We start from the raw sequence: 20891 nt of genomic DNA, 5'->3' as shown, positions 1-20891 counted from the left end.
GGGGCATCAATGTAGAGACAGGCTACTCAACTTGTGAAGTTGAAACAGGTGCCTGATCCTGGCTGCCTAGAAACCCATAAATCAGCATCTCTTCTATGGAGGGGAACAATCCTCCCAGTATCAACACTTCTTGGGGAAACCCTCGGTGCCCCACAGCTTCCGGCAGCATGCGTTGAGGTTGATTAATTCTACTGCTTATTTCAATGCAAGGCATCAACACTCCTGTTACCAACAAGGACGTCATTGAATCCTTACATCGCCTCGGGGTCAGGTTTGATGCTGATGTCTTAGGGGGGAGGGGGCCTGCACAGCGGCCAGCGTTGAGGCAGGTGAAGACTCACTCGATGCACAGTCATTCCCAGTGTCTAAGAGTAACACAGTCATACAGACTGATACTGCCGATACAGACACCGCTATCAAGGCTTCGGACTTGGCTCCAAAATATTTTTCTATGAGTCTCTCTCGCTAACTGGGTCCTTTTCTTCATGCAAAGACATATAGCGAAGATACATACCTGTAGCAGGTATTCTGCGAGGACAGCAGGCTGATTGTTCTCACGATTGGGTGACGTCCACAGCAGCCCCAGGAATGGAAATCTTCCTAGCAACAAAAGTTTGCTAGGGCCTTCGAGCAAGTGGGCGCAAGCACTGCACATGCGCAGCCATCTTCCCGCCCATCGTTGCAAGAGTCCCGCTTCAGTTAAATGTAAAGCAATAACAGCAATAACAAATAAAAAGGACAACTCCAAAGGGGAGGCGGGTGGGTTTGTGAGAACAATCAGCCTGGTGCCCTCAGAGAATACCTGCTACAGGTATGTATCTTTACTTTCTCAGAAGAAAAGCAGGCTGCTTGTTCTCACGATTGGGTATCCCTAGCACCCAGGCTCACTCAAAACACCAAAGAAGGTCAATTGGGCCTCGCAACGGCGAGGACTAACAAGGACTGACCTACGAAGCAGAACATCTAATTGAGAGTGCAGCCTGGAACAGAATAAAAATGGGCCTGGGGGGGTGGAGTAGGATTCTAAACCCCAAACAGATTCTGCAGCACTAACTGCCCAAACCGACTATCGCGTTGTCTATCCTGCTGGAGGTAGTAGAGACAAGTGAATGTGTGGACTGATGACCACGTCACAGCCTTGCAAATCTCTTCAATAGTGGCTGCCATGGCTCTAACACTATGAGCCGTGACATGACCCTCAAGAGTCAGCCCAGCTTGGGCATAAGTGAAGGAAATGCAATCTGCTAGCCAATTAGAAATGGTGTGTTTCCCAACAGCGACTCCCCTTCTGTTGGGATCAAAAGAAACAAACATTTGGGCGGACTGTCTAAAGGGGCTTGTCCGCTCCACATAAAAGGCCAGTGCTCTCTTGCAGTCCCAATGTATGCAACTGCCGTTCAGCAGGGCGGGTATGAGGACGGCAAGACAATTGACTGGTTCAGATGTAACTCCGACACCACTTTCGGCAGGAACTTAGGGTGAGTGCGGAGGACTACTCTGTTGTGATGAAACTTGAGATAAGGAGCATGCACTACCAAGGCTTGAAGCTCCCTGACCCCACAAGCTGAAGTAACCGCCACCAAGAAAATGACCCTCCAGGTCAAATACTTCAGATGGCAGGAATTCAGAGGCTCAAAAGGAGGTTTCATCAGCTGGGTGAGGACGACGCTGAGATCCCATGACACTGGTGGAGGTTTGACAGGGGGCTTAACAAAAGCAAACCTCTCATGAATCGAACAACTAAAGGCTGTCCAGAGATAGGCTTACCCTCTACACGATAATGAAAAGCACTAATCGCACTAAGGTGAACTCTTACGGAGTTCGTCTTGAGACCAGACTCTGACAGGTGTAGAAGGTATTCAAGCAGGGTCTGTGTGGGACAAGAGTGAGGATCTAGGGCCTTGCTGTCACACCAGAAGGCAAACCTCCTCCATTTAAAAGAGTAACACCTCTTCGTGGAATCTTTTCTGGAAGCAAGCAAGACTCGGGAGACACCCTCAGAAAGACCCATGGAGGCGAAGTCTACGCTCTCAACATCCAGGCCGTGAGAGCCAGAGACTTGAGGTTGGGATGCGGAAGCGCCCCCTCGTTCTGAGTGATGAGCGTTGGAAAACACTCCAATCTCCACGGTTCTTCGAAGGACAACTCCAGAAGAAGAGGGAACCAAATCTGACACGGCCAAAAAGGAGCACTCAGAATCATAGTTCAGCAGTCTGGCCTGAGTTTCAGTAAAGTTTTCCCCACCAGAGGTATAGGAGGATATGCATATAGAAGGCCCTTCCCCCAATGGAGGAGAAAGGCATCTGACACTAGTCTGTCGTGGGCCTGAAGCCTGGAACAGAACTGAGGGACTTTGTGATTGAACTGAGTGGCGAAAAGATCCACCAAGGGGGTGCCCCACACTTGGAAGATCTTGCGAACTATGCGCGAGTTGAGCGACCACTCGTGAGGTTGCATGATCCTGCTCAACCTGTCGGCCAGACTGTTGTTTACGCCTGCCAGATACGTGGCTTGGAGAAACATGCCGTGACAGCAAGCCCAAAGCCACATCTGGACGGCTTCCCAACACTGGGGGCGAGATCCGGTGCCCCCCTACTTGTTGATGTAGTACATGGCAACCTGATTGTCTGTCTGAATTTGAATATGATTGGACAGCCGATCTCTGAAAGACTTTACAGTGTTCCAGACCACTCGCAACTCCAGGAGATTGATCTGAAGACCTGATTCCTGGAGGGACCAAGCTCCTTGAACGTGAAGCCCATCTACATGAGCTCCCCACCCCAGAAGGGATGCATCCGTTGTCAGCACTTTTTGAGGCTGAGGAATTTGAAAGGGACGTCCCAAGGTCAAATTGGATCGAATTGTCCACCACTGAAGGGAACTGTGAAATTTGGTGGACAGCTGGATCGCATCCTCTAGATTCCCTGCAGCTTGATACCACTGGGAAGCTAGGCTCCATTGAGCAGATCTCATGTGAAGACGGGCCATGGGTGTCACATGAACTGTGGAGGCCATATGGCCCAGAAGTCTCAACATCTGCCGAGCTGTGATCCGCTGAGACGCTCTGGCCATGGAAACTAGAGACAGAAGATTGTCTGCTCTCGTCTAGGGAAGATAGGCGTGAGCCGTCTGTGAATCCAGCAGAGCTCCAATAAATTCCAGTTTTTGAACAGGAAGAAGATGGGACTTGGGGTAATTTATAACAAACCCGAGTAGCTCCAGCAGTTGAATAGTCATCTGCATGGACTGTAGAGCTGCCGCCTCCGAGGTGTTCTTCACCAGACAATCGTCAAAATAAGGGAACACATGCACTCCCAGTCTGTGTAGCGATGCTGCAACTACCGCCAGGCATTTGGTAAACACCCTGGGTGCAGAGGCGAGACCAAAGGGCAGCACACAACACTGGAAGTGCTGCGCTCCCAGACGGAATCGAAGATACTTCCTGTGAGCTGGAAGTATTGGGATGTGTGTATAAATAAGTCCAGAGAGCATAGCCAATCATTTTTCTGAATCATGGGAAGAAGGGTGCCCAGGGAAACCATCCTGAACTTTTCTCGGACCAGGTATTTTTTCAGGGCCCTTAGGTCTAGGATGGGATGCATCCCCCCTGTTTTCTTTTGCACAAGGAAGTACCTGGAATAGAATCCCAGCCCTTCCTGCCCTGGTGGAACGGGCTCGACCGCACTGGCGCTGAGAAGAGCAGAGAATTCCTCTGCAAGTACCTGCTTGTGCTGGAAGCTGAAGGACTGAGCTCCCGGTGGGCAATTTGGAGGTTTGGAGATCCAATTGAGGGAGTATCCTAACCAGACTATTTGAAGAACCCACCGAGCGGAGGTTACAAGAGGTCACCTTTGGTGAAAAAATGTTAACCTCCCTCCGACCGGTAGATCGTCCGGCACGGACACTTTTATAGCGGCTATGCTCAGCTGGAGCCAGTCAAAAGCCCGTCCCTTGCTTTTGCTGGGGAGCTGCAGGGGCCTGTCTAGGCGCACGCTGTTGACGAGAACGAGCGCGCTGGGGCTGAGCCTGAGAAGGCTGTCGGGAAGGAGGATTGTACCTATGCCTATTGTAGGCATAGGGAGACCTCCTTCTTCCCCAGAAAAATCGTCTACCTGAAGAGGTAGAAGCTGAAGTTGCCCGGCGGGAGAGATTGTCCATAGCGGTTTCCCGCTGGTAGAGCTGTTCAACCACCTGCTCGACTTTCTTGCCAAAAATATTATACCCCGGCAAGGGACATCCGCAATCCGCTGCTGGACTCGATTATCCAGGTCACAGGCACGCAGCCATGAGAGTCTGTGCATCACTATACCCTGAGCAGCGGCTCTGGATGCAACATCAAAAGAGTCGTAAGCACCCCTGGAAAGGAATTTACGACACGCCTTCAGCTGCCTGACCACCTCCTGAAAAGGCCTGGCGTGCTCCACAGGGAGCTTGTCCACCAAGTCCACCAGTTGCTTTACATTGTTCCGCATGTGGATGCTCGTATAGAGCTGGTATGACTGAATCTTGGACACGAGCATAGAGGACTGATAGGCCTTTCTCCCAAATGAGTCAAGAGTTCTAGATTCCCGCCCCGGAGGCGTCAAGGCGAAATCTCTAGTACTCTTGGCCCTCTTGAGAGCGGAATCCACAACCATAGAGTCGTGAGGTGGCATATGTCGCCTCACGGCTTTTGAACGATTCTTTTTCGTGAAGTGCTGTCATGGTGTGCGTTTCAATTGCGAGTTCAACAAATAGATATTCAAGTGGAGATTATATGATCATACAGATATTCATTAGCCCCTGATGCAGCCCAGTTGGGCGAAACACGGCCTGTGTCGGGCTTGCTAATTTTTTATTGATCTATATTTATTATTGTTTTCCACATACGTATCTGCTGGATCAGAGGGAAGACCACAAGACTCCTCAGAAGAGAAATATCTGGGATCTTCTCCCTCATCCCATGAGGCATCCTCCTCGCTATCGGACAAGAGTTCCTGAACTGCAGTCTGAAACCGGGCCCGTCTCGACGCCGAGGAACCATGTCCCTGATGGCGATGCCAAGAAGTCGACTCCCGTGCCGGTGGTGATGAAGCTCCCTCCATCAATGTCGATGGAGAGTCGACCTGGGAGGCAGCCGACACCGATGCCGCAAGCGGTACCGATGTCGGAGACCTCACCATACGGCCACAACCAGCTGCCGCTTCCATCAAAGGTGCCGAAGGCGCAAGCACCCTCGGCACTGGAACAGGCTGACGTAGCAACCCTTCCAGCAAACCTGGGAGAATGGCTTGGATGCGCTCATCCAGAGTCGCTGTCGAGCAAGGCTGCAGGATCAGTGCAGGAGTCGGTGTCAGAACCCGTGGAGGTTGAGGAGGCGGTACCGGGCTGTCCGAAAACCGACACTTCCTGAATGGAGGGTGAGCACTCCTCCCGGCGTTGGCACTTCACGAGTGCCAAATCCTTCGATGCCCCGGATCTCCCGGTACCGTGCTTAGACGGAGACCGATGACGATGCTTCTTCGCCTTTGCTCGATGCACATCATCGATACTCCTCGGTACCGACGAAGAGGACGTGGAATCCACACGCCTCCTCGGGGTCGGGTCCGAGAGTGTTCGGTCCCATGGGGCCTGCACAGCAGGAGTCTTCGAGGCAGGTAGAGACCCACTCAATGGCTCACTGCTCCCAGCATGTGGTCTCCGGACAGCCATTACCTGCGCTCCCGCGGTCGATGCCATCTCCAGTGCCGTTATCGATGCCGCCGACCGTGGTACCGATGTCGACGTCAAAGAACCGGGCGAAGGTCCAAAAAGACGATCCCAAAGAGCTTTCCTTGACGCCTGTGTCCGCTTTTTGAAGCTAAGAAACAACTTATATGCGTCTGGGCGATGGTCGGGCCCAAGGCACTGAAGACACCACGCGTAAGGTTCAGTACCCGAGATCACCCGGTTGCACCGATTACACTTCTTGAAGCCGCTGGGCGTCCTTGATGACATGGACGGAAAAATAGCGGCGGCGAAATCAAAATTCTCGATTGTGCCAAAAATAAAGGCACAAAAAAATGAGAAACGCGTCAGAAGCGAAAGGAAACTTAACAGGACCGAAAACTAAAAAAATAAAGGGTCTCTTTTTTTTTTTAAAGGGAAACAATTTAAAAGTAAAAGAAAATGAGGAAAAAGAAGACAAATACTTAAAAATTTGCGAAAAAATAGGCAAAGGCTCTCTCAGGGGCACAGAGAGGGACTGCAAGCAGCCACTCTCTACCGTGGAGAAAAAAGAACTGAAGCGGGACTCTCGTGACTGAGTGCAGTAAAAAACAAGAAAACTTAAACCAGGGAAAAATTAAGCTAAAACGTAAGGGGAAGGAAAAGATACCCCGAACAAGGTACAGGATAAGAAAACAAAAAAGAAACTGAGAAGGCATCAAAAGAAAGCTCTGCGAATACCAAACCAGCAGCTGTGAAGAGTGGAGAAAAAAAAATACTTCCCCTCCTCACCACAGAAAAAAAAACAGAACTAGTCCCGCAGGCGGGAAGGCACTCGTGAATACAAAGTGGAGCACAACTCGCGCTCCAAAGAGCTCTGTAAAGTTTGTTACCAGCTCTGGACCGGGCAACGCGGACCGCGTTACCCAGATGTGAGAATTACAGGACTGCTTGTCCTTGGAAAAATGAATTGTACAAGAGTTAGTGTCCAAGACAGCACAAAGGCAGACGGTCTGCAAGCTCCAAGATGGAAAATGTACAAAGCAGATCGTTAAGAACGTAATTTATTAATACAATTTAAAAAAAATCACATGAATACATATAAAAGATTAGGGCTAATCTTTTATATGTATTCATGTGATTTTTTTTTTAAATTGTATTAATAAATTACGTTCTTAACGATCTGCTTTGTACAAGAGTTATACTTACTAATGAAGAGAATATAACTGTTGAGTCTCTAGTATATTGTGTTAGTTCAATAAAAAGGTCCCACTTACAGTTTGCTTTTTGACCTTTATTTCTATTTATGTAGACTAACAACTAAATTACTCTAGTGATGATGTCGAAAACAAAACAGCAAAAAGTTTACAGTAACAAAGATGAAAAGACATTTCCATATTAAACTTTTGAGACCTCAAAGTTTCATATCCTATATAATAATTTGCACCTCCAACGTTCCATGGCTGGCTGGCTGGGTTCATAACATCTCCTGATGTCATGTCAGCCAGCCTCCAGCGTTCCATTCCCCCACTGTCCCACCCTCGCGTCAAGACGTAATGACGTCAGAGGACGGAAGAGTGAGAGGGAAGGGAACACTGGAGGCGAGCTGACGTCAGGAGGGATGTTACGAACAGAATGGAAGCCAGCGCCAGCCAGCCAGAGAACGTTCAGGTACAAATCGAGGGGAGGAGAGAATCGCGGGACATCGAGGGGAGGGCAGGGCAGAGGAGAATTGATGGACATGGATGGGATGGGAGGACAGTAAAGGAGAGAATCAAAGGACACGGATGGCAGGGCAGGGAAGAGCAAAATTGCTGGACATGGATGGGATAGGAGGGGAGGGAAGGGAAGAAATCGCTGGACATGGAGGGGAGGGCAGGGTGAACTGCTATGGATTTACAGCCTGTCTCACTGACACAGACTACTGTGGATTCTTTTGGATTCGTATCAAGTAAATAACTCAGTTGATAACACCCATATTATCCCTCTTTCATCTGCCCGCAACCTCGGTGTCATCTTCGACTCCTCCCTCTCCTTCTCTGCGCATATCCAGCAGATAGCCAAGACCTGTGGCTTCTTCCTCTACAACATTAGCAAAATTCGCCTCTTCCTCTCTGAGCACACCACCCGTACTCTCATCCACTCTCTCATTACCTCTCGCCTTGACTACTGCAACCTACTCCTCACCGGCCTCCCACTTAGCCACCTATCCCCCCCTTCAGTCCAGCCAGAACTCTGCCGCACGTCTTATCTTCCGCCTTGACCGATATACTCCTATCACCCCTCTCCTCAAGTCACTTCACTGGCTTCCGATCAGATACCGCATACAATTCAAACTTCTCCTACTAACCTACAAATGCACTCGATCTGCAGCCCCTCCTTACCTCTCTACCCTCACTTCCCCTTATACCCGTAACCTCCGCTCTCAAGACAAATCCCTCCTTTCAGTGCCCTTCTCCACCACCGCCAACTCTAGGCTCCGCCCTTTCTGCCTCGCCTCACCCCATGCTTGGAACAAACTCCCTGAGCACATACGCCAGGCCCCCTCCCTACCCATCTTTAAATCATTGCTCAAAGCCCACCTCTTCAATGCCGCCTTCAGCACCTAATCACAACACCTCTACTCAGGAAATCGAGACTATCCAAACTTGACATTTCGCCCTTTAGATTGTAAGCTCTTCTGAGCAGGGACCGTCCTTAGTTATTAATTTGTACAGCGCTGCGTAACCCTAGTAGCGCTCTAGAAATGTTAAGTAGTAGTAGTAAATAAGATCTTTATTAGAGGAGCTAAATTCTACAATGATTAAGGTATATACAATGGTTAGCAGATGTACAATGATTAGCTCTATACACACAATGATTAGCTAAACAATCATTACATCACTGGTCTCTACATCTAAGCAATGCAAAGAGTTCTTAGACCAGGAAAAGAAGCAATAATACATACACTATACACACAACATCACTGGTCTCCATCATCCAGGCTCTTATCATCAGCTGGGGGGGCCCGTTACAGCGAAAGCCAGGAGCTTTTTTTTAGACCAGGAACAGATCCTCTGCACAGTCCATACGTTACTCACAAATGAGCTCCCACTCTGCTGTGACAAGCCCCCCCCCCCCCCCCTTTTTATTAGGCTCTGAGATCATGTTCAGAGCTAGGGAAAGTTACAGAATGCTTCTCTTTTTAGGTAAACAAGCCATACTGTGGGAACGTAGTCACATGATTTCCAACTCCAGGTGGCCAGGCTGGACCTGGAAACAAGAACCATCCTCCCCTTTGCATTCCAAATTAGTTAGAGCTGTGTCTTATCTTCTGCATTCCAACTTATTTTTGTATTCACAAGAAAAGTTACTTTCGATCGAAGGCAGAGTTGAAAAACAATCTTTTAAAATTCACTTCCATTGCACAGGGGTAAGAGAAAAAAAAAAAAAAAAACTTACATCACAGCCTTCCTAGGGCCTGTTTCATTGTTGAAATAGGCATGGTTCCACTAGTTACTCAATAAAATAACCTGACATTTCAGCCACAATCATACCAATAGGCTCTGCATTTTAAGCTGGCAACTAGTGCCTACCCTGCTCACAGTCACACCCATGCCTTACCTCACCCAGTGTTACACCCATGATATGAGAGACTGGATCCTGATGGTTTACCACACCATAGAACCATTGGTTCTCACCATCTGGTTGGTACACTTTCACCTTTTGCCCCTGGATACTGTAAGAGCCTGAAAAAGAAAACATCATCAGTTTACACAAAGCCCTAAGAAAGTACCTAAATTGCAGACCGCAAGCATGCTTACTTCATTATCCTCAAGGAACACTGTCCATCTTTCCAGTGATATTGGCATCTAAATTCAAAAATTCCTATATCATAAACAATAAATATACTGCAATCAACACACATCAATACTAGAAAAGCTATAATTGCAAAATTTCTTTCCTCAGGGTACTTAAAATCTTATCGGTAGTTAATCAATTAACAGTTTTAGACTTTTTAGACCTATAATGCAAGCTCAACTAGCTGCTGCACTGAATCAACACTATGCTCCCAGATTTGTAATTCTACCTCTCACTCCTATGTGTAAAAGATTACTTGCAGAGATGTACAAAATGCTCTTTCAAGCAAAGCGCTCTCTATGGGACAATCTCATGCCCTTATAACAGAGAAGCAAGAGTTCAGGCCTCGAGTGCTACAAACAAGCTTGATTTTCAGGATATCCCTAACACATATCATAAGACAGATTTGCATATAATGGAGGTAGTATCAATGCAGATCTCCCTCGTGCATTTTTATTAGAAATGTCCTGGAAAGAGGTCTGTTTGTGGCACTTGAGGCCCGAACTCCTGCATCCCTGTATTATTGCAACAGCCCTTTGGGTTTTAAGCAGCAGATTTACAGATTCTGCAGCAACAATTAGCAAAATCTGCAGCAATTATGTGTTACTTTTATATTAATTAACTTAGGAATATTATCTTAGGAATACACTTCAGGGGTTCCAACCTAGTGAAATGTCTTCCAGGATCTTCAGCTACAAGATGTACAGACCAAATACTGAAAGTGATCCAAGAAGAGAGCAAGCTTCAAACGTTGATGTTGTAATTCACCTGGGGACAAATGACCTGGCCAACAATAGCAAGTTTACAGCACAGAGAGCGCTCCAGAAACTTGGGGAGGGACTGAAATCTTTGGTTTGGACTGTGGCTTTTTCTGAAGTAATTCCTACGTTGGGGAGGGGAGAGGACAGACTACGCAAAACAGAGCAATTCAATAAGTGGCTTGAGTCTTGGTGTAAAGAAGAAGGTTTTAGATACATAAGAGAACGGGGTAATACGTGGAAAAATAACGGGCTGTACTGTAATGATGGGCTACATCTTTCTGTGATGGGAAAAAGGATCCTTGGGGAGAAATTCAGACTGTATGTTTCTAGACATTTAAACTAGACAGTGGGGGTGCCTTTCGGAAAGTCACCCCCAGAATAAACATGATGGCAGAGGGAAAGGTCATGTAAATATTAAAAACCACATAAACTCACTAAGCACATGGAAAGCTATGTGCACAAATGCTCGTAGTCTAAGTAAAAAGGTTCAAGACTTGCAAGCCCTGGTGTTTGAAGAAAACTTGGATATTGTTGCTATTATGGAGACGTGGTTCAACGATTCCCATGAATGGGATGTGACCGTACTGGGCTATAATCTTTTTAGGAAGGATAGAGAGGGCCGAAGAGGTGGAGGAGTGGCTCTGTAAGTGAGAGAGAATGTCAGAGCTGCTGAAATGCGGGGAACCTGGGGAAAAGAAGAAGCTTTATGGATCGTCCTGGAAAGAGAAGACGGAACCTGTATCCACACGGGGGTTATCTACAGACCTCCTGCACAAACGAAGGTAGACAAGCATCTGATAGAAGATATTCAAAAGATTGGTATGAAAGGGGAGGTGCTACTGTTGGGAGATTTCAATTTGTCGGACGTGGATTGGAACATCCTGTCTGTGGAATCGGAAAAAAGTAGGGAGATTGAGGATGCCTGTCAAAGTGCCTTGCTCAGAGAAATGGTGACGGAACCCACGAGGGAAGGGTCGATGTTGCATCTAGTGCTCACTAATAGAGGTAGTGCTTCCGATATCCGGGTGGGTGCCCACCTATTTAATAGTGATCATCACACCGTGTGGTTTGATATAAGGGCAAAGGTGGAGTGCGGACGCACAAAACTCAAAGTACTGGATTTCAGACGTACTGATTTTGATAAAATGGGGGAATACCTGAAGAAGGAGCTGTTGGCGTGGGAAGGCGTAGAAGTGGAAAAACAGTGGTCCAAGCTAAAGGCTGCTATAAATATGGCGACTGATCTTTTTTTGTGAGGAAAGTAAACAAAAACAAGAGAAGCAGGAAGCCTATATGGTTCTCCAAACAAGTAGCTGAAAAAAATAAGAGCAAAAGAGGCTTTGTCAAGAAATACAAAAGAACGCAACGAGAGGATCACGGAAAAGATTATCAGATTAAACTCAAAGAAGCAAAGAGAGAAATACGGCTAGTGAAAGCGCGAGCGGAAGAAAAAATGGCTAAAGATGTAAAGAGAGGTGACAAGACCTTTTTCAGATACATTGGAGAAAGGAGAAGATATAGGAATGGAATTGCGAGACTGAAAGATAATGAGAATGGCTATGTAGAGAGGGATGAAGATAAAGCGAACGTGCTAAACAATTATTTCTCTTCGGTGTTCATGAAGGAAAATCCTGGAGAAGGACCGCGGTTGGCTGCCGAGGGAATGTCTGGTAATGGAGTGGATACTGCGCTATTTACAGAAGAAGGAGTTTATAAACAGCTGGAGAATCTGAAGTTGGACAAAGCTATGGGGCCGGATGGGAGGATACTGAAGGAGCTCAGAGAGGTCCTGGCGGGACCTCTTAAAGATTATTTAATAGAGATCTTTATATGGGAGAGGTTCCAAGAGATTGGTGATGAGCGGATGTGGTCCCTCTTCACAAAAGTGGAGACAGGGAAGAAGTGGGAAACTACAGACCGGTAAGTCTCACGTCAGTGGTAGGAAAAATAATGGAGTCGCTGCTGAAAGAAAGGATAGTTAACTTTCTAGAAGCCGACGGGTTACAAAATCTGAGGCAACATGGCTTTACCAAAGGTAAATCCTGCCAAACGAATCTTATTGAATTTTTTGACTGGGTGACCAAAGAACTGGATGAGGGACGTGCGCTAGATGTAATCTACTTGGACTTCAGCAAAGCCTTTGATACGGTCCCCCACAGAAGACTCGTGAATAAGCTGAAAGGGTTGAACTTAGGACCGAAAGTGGTGAACTGGATAAGAAACTAGTTGACCAACAGGTGGCAGAAAATGGTAGTAAATGGAATCCGCTCGGAGGAAAGAAAGGTGAGCAGTGGAATTCCTCAGGGGTCGGTGCTCGGGCCTATTCTGTTTAATATATTTGTGGGAGATATAGCTGAAGGGTTGCCTTTTTGCAGATGACACGAAAATAGCCAATAGAGTGGATGCCCTGGAGGGAGTAGAAACGATGAGAAGGGATCTCCGAACGTTAGAAGAATGGTCGAGGGTCTGGCAGTTAAAATTTAATCACTCCAAATTGGGGTAACAGTTTATAATCAGAGTACAAACTAGATACTAAATCATACAAAGTACTCCAAGTTCATAACTATATAAACATTATTTATTGAACATCAATCAGCATAGCACTTTCACGAAAAATGGGTCTATCTCCTAGTAGAAACCACAATGAGTAAAGACAATCTGCTGAATTCATCTACTGTGAATACATTGCTTCGATAGCCTTCCCGGGGCAGAACAGAGTTTCTACTAGGAGATAGACCCATTTTTTGTGAAAATGCTGTGCTGATTGATGCATTTTTCTTTTTGAATGCTGGAACATTGAACTATGAACAGCAGCAATTTTTTTTACGAAGTGCTACAAGGTTTGCTTTATAACGTGACAAGCTTTTTTGTCTAGATTGATGATAATATGACTGTCAATATAAATTCACATTATGGGTATACCAGGTATGAATGCTGTTGTGTGAGTGGTTGAGAGTTTTGAAGTATTAGTTTAGTTTTTCTATGGACAAATGATGTTCAATAAATGATGTTTATATAGCTATGAACTTGGAGTACTTTGTATGATTTACATAAAATTTAATACCAAGAAGTGTAGAGTGATGCACTTGGGGTGCAGAAACCCAAAAGAGAGATACTGGATAGGAGGGGAGAGATTAGTAAGCTCGCCTCAGGAGAGAGACCTTAGGGTGTTGGTGTTGGATGATCTGAAGGTGAAGAAACAATGCGACAAGGCAACGGCAGTGGCCAGAAGGATGCTAGACTGCGTAGAGAGAGGCATAACCAGCAGAATAAAGGAGGTGTTGATGTCCCTCTGCAAGTCGTTGGTGAGGCCCCACTTGGAGTATTGTGTTCAGTTTTGAAGGCCGTATCTTGCTAAAGATGTAAAAAGACTGGAAGCAATGCAAAGAAAAGCTACAAAAATGGTATGGGATTTGCATTGCAAACCGTATGAGAGACTTGCTGACCTGAACATTTATACCCTGGCGGAAAGGAGAAACAGGGGTGATATGATACAGACGTTCAAATATTTGAAAGGTATTAATCCGCAAATGAACCTTTTCCAGAGACGGGAAGGAGGTAGAACTAGAGGGCATGAATTGAGGTTGAAGGGGGGCAGAATCAGGACTAATGTCAGGAAGTATTTTTTCACAGAGAGGGTGGTGGATATGTGGAATGCCCTCCCGCAGGAGGTGGTGGAGATGAAACAGTAAAGCGAATGCTACATACCTGTAGAAGGTATTCTCCGAGGACAACAGGCTGATTGTTCTCACTGATGGGTGACGTCCACGGCAGCCCCTCCAATCGGAATCTTCACTAGCAAAAGCCTTTGCTAGCCCTCGCGCGCTGATGCGCACCGCGCATGCGCGGCCGTCTTCCCGCCCGAAACCGGCTCGTGCCGGCCACTCTCATTTGTAGCAAGACAAAGAGAAGGGAAGACACAACTCCAAAAGGGGAGGCGGGCGGGCTTGTGAGAACAATCAGCCTGCTGTCCTCGGAGAATACCTTCTACAGGTATGTAGCATTCGCTTTCTCCGAGGACAAGCAGGCTGCTTGTTCTCACTGATGGGGTATCCCTAGCCCCCAGGCTCACTCAAAACAACAAACATGGTCAATTGGGCATCGCAACGGCGAGGACATAACTGAGATTGACCTAACAATTTTTCCAACTAACTGAGAGTGTAGCCTGGAACAGAACAAAACATGGGCCTAGGGGGGTGGAGTTCGATTCTAAACCCCGAACAGGTTCTGAAGCACTGACTTCCCGAACAGACTGTCGCGTCGGGTATCCTGCTGCAGGCAGTAATGAGATGTGAATGTGTGGACAGATGACCACGTCGCAGCTTTGCAAATCTCTTCAATGGTGGCTGACTTCAAGTGGGCTACCGACGCTGCCATGGCTCTAACATTATGAGCCGTGACATGACCCTCAAGAGCCAGCCCAGCCTGGGCGTAAGTGAAGAAAATGCAATCTGCTAGCCAACTGGATATGGTGCGTTTCCCCACAGCCACTCCCCTCCTGTTGGGATCAAAAGAAACAATTCGGCGGACTGTCTGTTGGGCTGTGTCCGCTCCAGATAGAAGGCCAATGCTCTCTTGCAGTCCAATGTGTGCAGCTGACGTTCAGCAGGGCAGGAATGAGGACGGGGAAAGAATGTTGGCAAGACAATTGACTGGTTCAGATGGAACTCCGACACAACCTTTGGCAAGAACTTAGGGTGAGTGCGGAGGACTACTCTGTTGTGATGAAATTTGGTGTAAGGGGCCTGGGCTACCAGGGCCTGAAGCTCACTGACTCTACGAGCTGAAGTAACTGCCACCAAGAAAATGACCTTCCAGGTCAAGTACTTCAGATGGCAGGAATTCAGTGGCTCAAAAGGAGGTTTCATCAGCTGGGTGAGAACGACATTGAGATCCCATGACACTGTAGGAGGTTTGACAGGGGGCTTTGACAAAAGCAAACCTCTCATGAAGCGAACAACTAAAGGCTGTCCTGAAATCGGCTTACCTTCCACATGGTAATGGTATGCACTGATTGCGCTAAGGTGAATCCTTACAGAGTTGGTCTTGAGACCAGACTCAGACAAGTGCAGAAGGTATTCAAGCAGGGTCTGTGTAGGACAAGAGCGAGGATCTAGGGCCTTGCTGTCACACCAGACGGCAAACCTCCTCCATAGAAAGAAGTAACTCCTCTTAGTGGAATCTTTCCTGGACGCAAGCAAGATGCGGGAGACACCCTCTGACAGACCCAAAGAGGCAAAGTCTACGCTCTCAACATCCAGACCGTGAGAGCCAGGGACCGGAGGCTGGGATGCAGAAGCGCCCCTTCGTTCTGGGTGATGAGGGTCGGAAAACACTCCAATCTCCACGGTTCTTCGGAGGATAACTCCAGAAAAAGAGGGAACCAGATCTGACGCGGCCAAAAGGGAGCAATCAGAATCATGGTGCCTCGGTCTTGCTTGAGTTTCAGCAAAGTCTTCCCGACCAGAGGTATGGGAGGATAAGCATACAGTAGACCTTCCCCCCAGTCCAGAAGGAAGGCATACAATGCCAATCTGCCGTGGGCCTGAAGCCTGGAACAGAACTGAGGGACTTTGTGGTTGGCTCGAGATGCAAAGAGATCTACCAAGGGGGTGCCCCACACCTGGAAGATCTGGCGCACCACTCGGGAGTTGAGCGACCACTCGTGAGGTTGCATAATCCTGCTCAACCTGTTGGCCAGACTGTTGTTTACGCCTGCCAGGTATGTGGCTTGGAGCACCATGCCGTGACGGCGAGCCCAGAGCCACATGCTGATGGCTTCCTGACACAGGGGGCGAGATCCGGTGCCCTCCTGCTTGTTGATGTAATACATGGCAACCTGGTTGTCTGTCTGAATTTGGATAATTTGGTAGGACAGCCGATCTCTGAAAGCCTTCAGAGCGTTCCAGACCGCTCGTAACTCCAGAAGATTGATCTGCAGATCGCGTTCCTGGAGGGACCAGCTTCCCTGGGTGTGAAGCCCATCGACATGAGCTCCCCACCCCAGGAGAGACGCATCCGTAGTCAGCACATTTGTGGCCGAGGAATTTGGAAGGGACGTCCCAGAGTCAAATTGGACCAAATCGTCCACCAATACAGGGATTTGAGAAAACTCGTGGACAGGTGGATCACGTCTTCTAGATCCCCAGCAGCCTGAAACCACTGAGAAGCTAGGGTCCATTGAGCAGATCTCATGTGAAGGCGGGCTATGGGAGTCACATGAACTGTGGAGGCCATGTGGCCCAGCAATCTCAACATCTGCTGAGCTGTGATCTGCTGGGACGCTCGCACCCGCGAGACGAGGGACAACAAGTTGTTGGCTCTCGCCTCTGGGAGATAGGCACGAGCCGTCCGAGAATCCAGCAGAGCTCCTATGAATTCGAGTCTCTGCACTGGGAGAAGATGGGACTTTGGATAATTTATCACAAACCCCAGTAGCTCCAGGAGGCGAATAGTCATCAGCATGGACTGTAGAGCTCCTGCCTCGGATGTGTTCTTCACCAGCCAATCATCGAGATATGGGAACACGTGTACCCTCAGCCTGCGAAGTGCCGCTGCTACTACAGCCAAGCACTTCGTGAACACTCTGGGCGCAGAGGCGAGCCCAAAGGGTAGCACACAGTACTGGAAGTGACGTGTGCCCAGCTGAAATCGCAGATACTGTCTGTGAGCTGGCAGTATCGGGATGTGCGTGTAGGCGTCCTTCAAGTCCAGAGAGCATAGCCAGTCGTTTTCCTGAATCATGGGAAGAAGGGTGCCCAGGGAAAGCATCCTGAACTTTTCTTTGACCAGATATTTGTTCAGGGCCCTTAGGTCTAGGATGGGACGCATCCCCCCTGTTTTCTTTTCCACAAGGAAGTACCTGGAATAGAATCCCAGCCCTTCCTGCCCGGATGGCACGGGCTCGACCGCATTGGCGCTGAGAAGGGCGGAGAGTTCCTCTGCAAGTACCTGCTTGTGTTGGAAGCTGTAAGACTGAGCTCCCGGTGGACAATTTGGAGGTTTGGAGGCCAAATTGTCCCCCTGCCCCCCCTGCAGCTACCCATGACCAGCGACCCTTCTCTCCTGTGCAGCCACCCATGTCTGAGGACACTCCTCTCCTTTTTCCCTGTTCCTCCCCTGTGGCCAGCCATGTCCATCGACCCAGCTGTCCCCCCTGATGACCACCAACCCTTCTGTCCCCCTGCCCGCCCTGCAGTGTCCGTCCTGTATCCCCTGTTCCCCTTGCAGGCACCCATGTGGTGTGTGGAGCCCCATCCCTATCTCCCTGTTCCCTGCCCCCCCTGCAGCCACCCATGTGCAGCGACCCTCCCCTCCCCTCCCCCTGCTTCCTTCCAGCCACCCATGTCCAGCGAGACTCCCCCTTCCCACCCCCAGCTGGTGCAGCACCCAAAGAAAGCCCCTTGTCCCCCCTTCACGTATCACCCAACCCCCCCCCCCACCGTGGCACATCACCAAGCCCCTCCCCCCATCAACCCCCTCGCCACTCGCAACCGCTAATACAAACTGTGTCCGGCGGCTGCTGCTTCTGCTATTCAGCAGCAGCAGCCCGTACATAAAGAAAACCAAAAAAAAAAAATCCTCCTAAAACGCACCTCCGTTGAGAAGCATGTGTGTGTTTGCGTTTGCGTGTGTGTTTGTGTTTGTGTTTGCGTTTGCGTGTGTGTTTGCGTTTGTGTGTGTGCATTTGTGTGCACTTGCAGGACGTCAGACGCACAGAAGCCCTGCCTGCAGAGGCTTGCAACGCCGAAGATCACGCCGTAGTCAGCAGACAGGACCTGTGCTGGCGGGATTTCGTGTCCTCCGCCGGCAAAGCAACGCGACGGTGGGTGGCTTGTGGGGGGGGTTGCACTTCCTGCATTCTGCAGCTTTGGGGGTGGGGCAGCGCGGAGGGGCCATGTTGTTGCGCCAGGGGGGGGCGTCATTGAGCGCTTTTGCTGCATGAGTGTCATTGCTCCGCCCCCTGCGTCATCACGTTTGACGCGTGGGCGGGGCAGACACTTATGGAGCAAAAAAGTGGTCTCAGCCGCCTCACTTTCGAACGTTGGGAAAGTGAGGCTTCAATGGAACGTTGGAGGTGCGTTTTATATAGAGAGATAAGAAAAAAGGAGACAACTCCAAGGGGAGGTGGGAGGGTATGTGAGAATATAAGGCCTGCTGTCCTCAAAGAATACCTGCTACAGGTAAGTATCTTTGCTTTCTCCAAGGACAAGCAGGTCTATAATTCTCACATGTGAGAATTCCTAGCTACCAGGCTCACCAAAAACCACCAGTGGTCAATTGGACCTCGCAACAGCAAGAGCAAAAAAGTAATTAACCTGAAACTATATATAATCTGACTGAGAGTGCAGTCTGGAACAGAATAAAACGGGCCTAGGAGGCTGGAGTTGGACTCTATACCCCCCAAAAATTCTACATAACTATCTGTCCAAACTGACTGTCATGTCAGGTATCCTGCTCAAAGCAGTAATGAGATGTGAATGTGTGGACTGAAGACCACATCGCAGCCTTGCAAATTTCTTCAACAAAGGCTAACCTCAACTGGGCTACCGACGCAGTCATGGCTCTGACATTGAGCGCCATAACATGACCCTCAAGGGTCAGTCCAGCCTGGGCATAAGTGAGAGAAATGCAATCTGCCAGCCAATTGGAAAACGTGCGTTTCCCAATGGTAATCCCCATCCTGTTGGGATCAAAAAACAAAACGTTGGGTGGACTGTCTGTAGGGCCTAGTCTGCTCCAAGTAAAAGGCAAATGCTCACTTGCAGTCCAAAGTGTGCAGTGCACTTTCACCAGGATGGCCATGAGATCAGGGGGAAGAATGTTGGCAAGATAATAGACTGGTTTAGATAGAACTATGACTCAACCTTAAGTAGGAACTTAGGGTGCGTGCAAAGGACTACTCTGTTGTGATGAAACTTCATATAAGGTGCATCCACCACTAAGGCCTGAAGCTCACTGACCCTGCAAGCTGAAGTAACTACTACCAAAAATATGACCTTCCAGTTTACATACTGCAGATGACAGGAATCAAGTGGCTCAAAAGGAGCTTTCATCAGTTGCGTGAGAACAAAGTTGAGGTCTAATGATGCAGATGGAGCTTTGACAGGGGGCTTTGTCAACAGCAAACATCTCATGAAGCAAACAACTAGAGACTGTCCAGAGATGGGCTTACCTTTAAATTTTTATTGAATGTTTTGAAATATTTTTAAACTTTTGTAACAATCATACCATTAAATATATACCACTGTATAATTCCATTTCTTTACATAGTCTCAACATATTGACTGCCCAACTAACTTGTAACACCATTAACACATCTTCTTAATTTCACTCAATTCCCTACATACAGTACCCTCCATCTAGGTTCCACTCTATATTTTCCACAACTTTACTTTTCGCCTATCTAAACACAGATGGTGGGATCAACCTTGCCCCCTATCATTTCCATTCCCCTCCCTCGACCCCCTCCCCACTCTCCTTCAATCCTTAATCCCTAAGTGTTTCCCTCCCCCTACCCCCTCTACCTACCCCCCCTCCCTGGAATGTGTCCTCAACCCCTTAAAGTCCCTCCATCATTTGTTGAAGTCTTACCCATCCCCTTTTACGTCGGAGCTCATCCTCCCTTCTATATGCTGTTAGACACTCCATCTGCCACAAAAGTCTCACTTTAACCTTCCAATCCCCCTATACTTGGTGGATCTACTGATTTCCAGCAGCGCGCAATAAGACACTTAGCCGCTGCTAATCCCCACCTCTCCTCCAACACCTCTCACCCATTATACAATCCCAGTAAACACTGCCGTGGACCACACACCAGTGAAACTCCCATGGTTCTGGCCAGCACTTTCATCACTTCCTGCCAGAATACTACCATCCCCGGACATGTCCACCACACATGTAGAAATGTGCCTTTCTGTTGTTTACATCTCCAGCACACATCTGATGCTCCTGAATACATCTTCTTTAGCCTCTCTGGTGTGTAGTACCATCGTGTTAGTACTGTAAACGCATTTTCCCGTATTAACATGCAAACCAAGGCTTTTTGTACTTTCCCACATATATCTTCCCATTCCCGCTCTGTAAATTGACATTGCAAATCCCTTTCCCAAGCTTCCTGAAATGGGTATTTTTTATCCTCGTCCCCTTGGAGAAACCGGTATATTACCAATATGGGCTTTGGGACTCTCCCCAGTAATATCCATAGATTCTCTAGGCTTTCCTTTTCCCTTGGGTATCCCCTCCTCCACCCCTCGTCTATGAAATGTTTTACTTCCATACTCAGAAAATTGCAGAAGGTATTCAAACAGGACCTGTGAAAGGCAGGAAACGGGATCTAGGACCTTGCTCTCCCATCAGATGGCAAACCACCTCCATTTGATAGAATAACATCTCTTAGTGGAATCTTTTCTGGAAGCTAGCAAGACTTTGGAGACACCCTCAGGAAGATGAAAGGAAACAAATTCTAAGTTCTCAACAGCCAGGCCATGAAGGCCAGAGAACGGAGGTTGGGATGCAGAAGAGACACCTCATTCTGCATGAAAAGGATTGAAAACACTCCAATGTCCATGGTTCTTTGGAGGATAACTCCAGAAGAAGCAAGAA

At 48.2% G+C, this 20891-nt stretch overlaps 1 protein-coding gene across 1 annotated transcript in view; it reads right to left on the bottom strand.

Moving 5' to 3' along the window:
* KDM3B (lysine demethylase 3B) overlaps nucleotides 1-20891 on the bottom strand; it is a 479529-nt gene that overhangs the window by 346810 nt on the left and 111828 nt on the right. Inside the window, 1 exon segment of the mRNA XM_030211010.1 lies at nucleotides 9289-9413. Within this exon segment, the coding sequence (XP_030066870.1) occupies nucleotides 9289-9413 (125 nt within the window).

The sequence above is a fragment of the Microcaecilia unicolor genome, chromosome 8 (assembly GCF_901765095.1).
Source record: "Microcaecilia unicolor chromosome 8, aMicUni1.1, whole genome shotgun sequence".
Classification (NCBI taxonomy): domain Eukaryota; kingdom Metazoa; phylum Chordata; class Amphibia; order Gymnophiona; family Siphonopidae; genus Microcaecilia; species Microcaecilia unicolor.
Note: the sequence above shows the minus strand (reverse complement) of the source record. Positions and strands in the feature narration are given on the sequence as shown.